The 4949-nt window shown below is 45.9% G+C and overlaps 1 protein-coding gene and 1 non-coding gene across 3 annotated transcripts; both read left to right on the top strand.

Moving 5' to 3' along the window:
- The first annotated feature begins 314 nt into the window (after positions 1-314).
- Positions 315-3564, top strand: LOC123068525 (mitochondrial substrate carrier family protein B). 2 transcript variants are annotated; one of them, XM_044491110.1, is made up of 8 exons: positions 315-643; positions 1390-1566; positions 1661-1798; positions 2448-2549; positions 2617-2687; positions 2786-2853; positions 2959-3331; positions 3421-3564. In XM_044491110.1, the coding sequence occupies exons 1-7, from the start codon at positions 458-460 to the stop codon at positions 3204-3206; spliced, it is 990 nt and encodes a 329-aa protein (XP_044347045.1). In that variant the 5' UTR covers positions 315-457; the 3' UTR covers positions 3207-3331; positions 3421-3564. The 2 variants fall into 2 exon arrangements, with proteins under 2 accessions (XP_044347045.1, XP_044347046.1); XM_044491111.1 differs by lacking the exon at positions 3421-3564 and having other exon boundaries at positions 431-643; positions 1397-1566; positions 2959-3330.
- A 1016-nt stretch (positions 3565-4580) lies between these two features.
- LOC123072992 (U6 spliceosomal RNA) lies at positions 4581-4683 on the top strand. The gene has a single exon (XR_006435520.1). It is a non-coding gene; the product is annotated as a U6 spliceosomal RNA (small nuclear RNA).
- Positions 4684-4949: the final 266 nt, after the last annotated feature.

Here is a 4949-nt window from a genome sequence, read left to right as displayed (position 1 = left end):
AGAAGGATAGTGGTATCATCAGTCCACCAGGGTTTATGTCCTGGTGCTCGCATTTATCCTGAATTTATTTCAGATTTTTCGGCAATTTGCGCTCAATGGAAAAGACATTTCTATCGACTACAAGGCATCTTTGAGCGCTTGTGTATGTACCTGTTAAAAAAAACCGGACGCTAAAATATAAGGAAAAGAAAGAGCACTGGCCCCGGCCCCAAGAAACGAAAGAAAGTCTCCCAAGGAAAAACTATGGCTAGCGCCTAGCTGTAGTAAAAAAACAATAAACGTGAGGAGGCGGAGCGGGCTACGCAGCACGTACGCACCGTCGCCGCTTTCGAACTCCGAGCGCGGACGCACGCACGCACGCACGCGTCCGTCCGCCATCCACACCGCACCGCCCCCGCGAGCGACCCAACCCTAGCCGCAATCCCCACCCGTCCCGCCCTCCCCGCCCCGCCCGCCGATGCAGACCGAGGCGCGGGTGGGCGGCGTGGGCCTCGACGGCCGCGGCGCCGTCTCGGCCTCCCCCCGCCAGGAGCAGCAGCAGCGCCACATCGGCACCGCCGCGCACCTCGCCGCCGGGGGCTTCGCCGGCGTCGTCAGCAAGACCTGCACCGCGCCCCTCGCCCGCCTCACCATCCTCTTCCAGGTATAAAAGGCTTCCCCCACAGCCCCTCCTTTCTCCGGCGTTCTCGTGTGTACGGATTGGCAGCTCGGAGCGGACAGGGGAGGGTAGCATCTTGCTTCTGCACCTGCGAATTCGTGGCCCGAGGCGGGATTTCAGAGCACACGAAGCTCCGGGGAGGACCAACTAAAGCAATCCTTTCGATTTCGCGAGATTCTGTGTCTAGGACATGATTTGACCAGAAAGGACCCCCCCCCCCCCCCCCCCCCCCCCCCCAACGTGTGGGATTCCGCGTGCCCTGACATCCAAGGAATTGGGGGCCGAAAAGCATGGGGAAAACGCTGGGATTGTAGCAATTAATGTGGTTATCTGAGCGTGAAGGAAGAATTTCCTTTCTCGAGGTGCTGGTGTGCTTCTTCCGGCTTAACATGTAGGCTTTTCAAAAGGATTTTGGATGCTGATATTATCTAGTGAGCTCCCGGAATGCGATGTATAGATTCTTCTCTCGCTTTTAACTGATTGCCCCAAACTGCATATCCCGGGTTGACAGTTATGAACTATTATTGTTGTCCATTTACAACTCTCTGCTTATTTAGTGTCCAATCATCGTCCGAAGTTAAACCTTGGCTGTTGTTTTTTTGTATTATACGGTGTTCATAGCTACAAAATTGTTCTTGAATACGAACCCAACAGTATTATTTTTGGGTCACATAACCCATATGTTGATGATAAAGTTTGTTATACGAGCTTGTGACATACTGATCCGACAGGTGGCAGGTATGCATTCAGATGCTGCAGCTCTAAGGAAGTGTAGTATATTGCACGAGGCTTCACGTATTGTTCGAGAAGAAGGGTTTGGGGCATTTTGGAAAGGCAATCTTGTCACCATTGTACATCGATTACCTTATTCCGCTATGAGCTTCTATTCATATGAGCGATACAAAAAGGTCAGCACTAAGTTTCAGTATGTTAACCTGTAAGATTGTTCATGACTTTATGCTTTTTCGTTATAGTTTGATGATTTTTGAATAACGTTTGCAGCTTCTCGGAATGGTGCCTGGCCTGGATGACCCAAATTATGTGAGTGTCGTACGTTTACTTGGTGGTGGTTTAGCGGGAGTCACAGCTGCATCTGTAACTTACCCGTTGGATGTTGTTCGAACTCGTTTGGCAACACAGGTACACTTTTCTTCTTTCTGTGAATAACCCTTAGCCAATCAATCAACCAATCTAACTTCCAGTTAGAAGTTAGGGCATCCTTAGATTCCATTTTCACGCAATGCAGCTTTATAGACCAAAGGAACATGATTTATAGCAAGCTAGCTAACTAATTAATTCGTCTTGTGCTTTCTAATTTTCCAGAAGGACAGGCCTGGCGCAGTGGTGAAGTATTCCCCACTTGTGCCAAGAGGTCCTGGGTTCGATGCGGCCTCTCTGCATTGCACTGTGCAGGTGTAAGGCTTGCCTCGTATAATCCTTCCCCAGACCCCACCTGGTGTGGGAGCTTCTAGCACTGGGTCTGTCCTTTTTTGTCCTTCCTAATTTTCCGCAGAAAACCACTAGGTATTACCAGGGCATCTTTCATGCGATCTCTGCAATTTGTAGAGAAGAGAGTGGCAGAGGATTGTATAAAGGCCTTGGGCCTTATATTTCAACTTAACCAATGATGTTTGTCTTCTTTTTGTGAATAAAACTCAACCAATCAACCAATCCAACTTCCAGTTAGAACTTACAACATCCTTAGGTTCAACTTTCATGCAATGCAGCTTTTACAGACCAAAGGAACATCATTTGGTAAGCTAACTTTGCCCTGTCTAATTTTGTGTAGAAAACCACCAGGTATTACAAGGGCATCTTCCATACGTTGTCCACAATTTGTAGAGAAGAGAGTGGCAGAGGATTGTATAAAGGCCTTGGGGCCACATTATTGGTAAGCCGCATGCTTCTACTGAGAATGGTTTTTGAGTTGACTTGCCAGTAACTTTTACGAGTTACAGGGAGTTGGACCGGGTATAGCAATCAGCTTTTATGTTTATGAATCCTTGAGGTCTCATTGGCAAATGGAAAGGTGAACATCATTATTTAGCTTTGCTGAATATTCCCTTGGCTTCTTCCATCTCTATTATGTCGGATTCAATCTGATGGCTGTGGGCTTATATGCATCAGGCCGAATGATTCCAATGCCGTTGTGAGCTTGTTTTCTGGGAGTCTATCTGGTATTGCAGCGTCGACAGGTAAGTGGCCTTTAATACCTAATCATCCTAATTGTTGTATATCTTACATGACTCGAATCATGTAATTCCAATCTCCGTTGGTAAATGGTACATTCAATATTGCAGCTACATTTCCTCTTGATCTTGTAAAGCGACGGATGCAACTACACGGGGCGGCTGGGACATCGCAAATCGAAAAATCAAGCATAACTGGAACCATCCGCCAAATCCTTCAAAAGGAAGGTCCTCGTGGCTTCTACCGAGGCATAGTCCCGGAGTACCTGAAGGTTGTTCCTAGCGTTGGAATCGCCTTCATGACCTATGAGGTATTGAAGAGCATGCTCTCCAGCATTGATGGGGATGATGAGAACTAAGGTTGCATTACCTTTTTTGCCGCCCTAGGTTACTACTGTAAGACTACAGTGTATGAGAGTGATTACAACATGCCTTGCCAGGCAGTTTTGTAGGTGTTGGTAGGATAAAGCAAGCTTTACCCGAGGTTATGTTGTACTCCCTCCGTTCCAAAATAGATGACTCAACTTTATACTAACTTTAGTACAAAGTTGGGTCATCTATTTTGGAACGGAGGGAGTACCATATAGGCTAATTAAAGAGCAAACGATTGGATCTGTTTTCCTGTGAGCGTTGTGCTCTGATTCGTCGTGGAATGTAATGCCATTTGCAAGGAGAAAACTCCAAAGGTTTAATGGATTCTGTGTAATTTCAGCTGCAGCATTATGTTTTCGTGGAAGCATCAAATGTGGCTGCAGTTGTATAAAGAAGAGATAACTTTTGACAGTTAACTTGCAGCTGAGACATGATACATATCTGTTCGTCAGTTCAGCCTAAAAGTGCTACAGAGATAGAAAGAACATAATGATGGGGTATACATTCAACTTGTCAAAGGGAGAGTGCCTCAACCAGAGGTCTAGAATTGCTGGAACGCGCGTTGCATACATTTGTTGCGTGGAAATTCATCATGTGATTTTTGCACAAAATTCAAATATTAGTAATGCAAAATTGGCAATGCTAAGTTTATATCCATTCTCCACTTCCATGATATTTTCAACAGTTTTTTAAACTTAGCAGTTTTTTGTGATTTTCCTGTATTAGTTATTCCATTCCATAGTTTATAAGGTGAATCATGTGTGCCTTCAAATTACATTGAAAACTACTTTCAAAAATAATTTTTTTTTGCGATGGTAGCACTTTCAAATATATGAATTTAGTGGAATAATTTAGGTCACATAGCGCGCATTTCCTTTGTAAAATTCATGGTCAAACTTGATTCTCATAAACGTGTGCACCTTATAAACTAGAAACAGAGGAAGTAGTAAGAAGTGTTGGAGATTAGGAGTAATATCATGAATTCATGATGCATCTCAGATCAAGAGCGACATTCTATCTGCGGCTGCAGTAATGTGTTTTTTTTTTTGGGTTGAGAAACCTGCCACTATTTTTTTCTTTTTGTTTGAGCGTAACCTGCCACTAGCATAGGGCCTGGTCTGATTTTTTTTGTTTTGAGAACTGGGCCTGGTGTGATTGTATGTGCCAGTTCGCTCCCAAGTTGGGCCGTCAGAGGAAGAACCACCCTGCACGCAGTCGCGACCTACCGGCCCATTTGTGCCACCCCCGCGGTTCCTGCGGCTCGCGGGACAGGGAGACAGCAGCGAACTCCAGAATAGTACCACATCGCCTAGCGACAGAGCCTCAAACCGGTTTATAAGCGCAGCTCCTGCATCTCTCTCGTCCCTTCGGGGACATCCGATAAAATTGGAACGATACAGAGAAGATTAGCATGGCCCCTGCGCAAGGATGACACGCACAAATCGAGAAATGGTCCAAATTTTTTCGAGATTTTGCGCGCTGGTCCCTGAGTTCCTTACAGATACGCCCCTGGGAACTTTTTGCTTATGCGGTTGTGCCCTTTTCTTTGTAAGCGGGACCTTCCACTCTTTTCTTCTCCTTTCTGTCCAGGCCCCTGGCGTTGATTAGTTGTCCATTAAGCCCTTTTTTTTCATTTCGGTGCCTGACTTCCTGTTAAGTACCAATGGACACAAAGAACAGATCACGGATGCAACTACACGGGGCGGCTGGGACATCACAAATTGAAAAAT

This window comes from Triticum aestivum, chromosome 3B (genome assembly GCF_018294505.1).
Source record: "Triticum aestivum cultivar Chinese Spring chromosome 3B, IWGSC CS RefSeq v2.1, whole genome shotgun sequence".
In the NCBI taxonomy this organism is placed as follows: domain Eukaryota; kingdom Viridiplantae; phylum Streptophyta; class Magnoliopsida; order Poales; family Poaceae; genus Triticum; species Triticum aestivum.
Note: the sequence above shows the minus strand (reverse complement) of the source record. Positions and strands in the feature narration are given on the sequence as shown.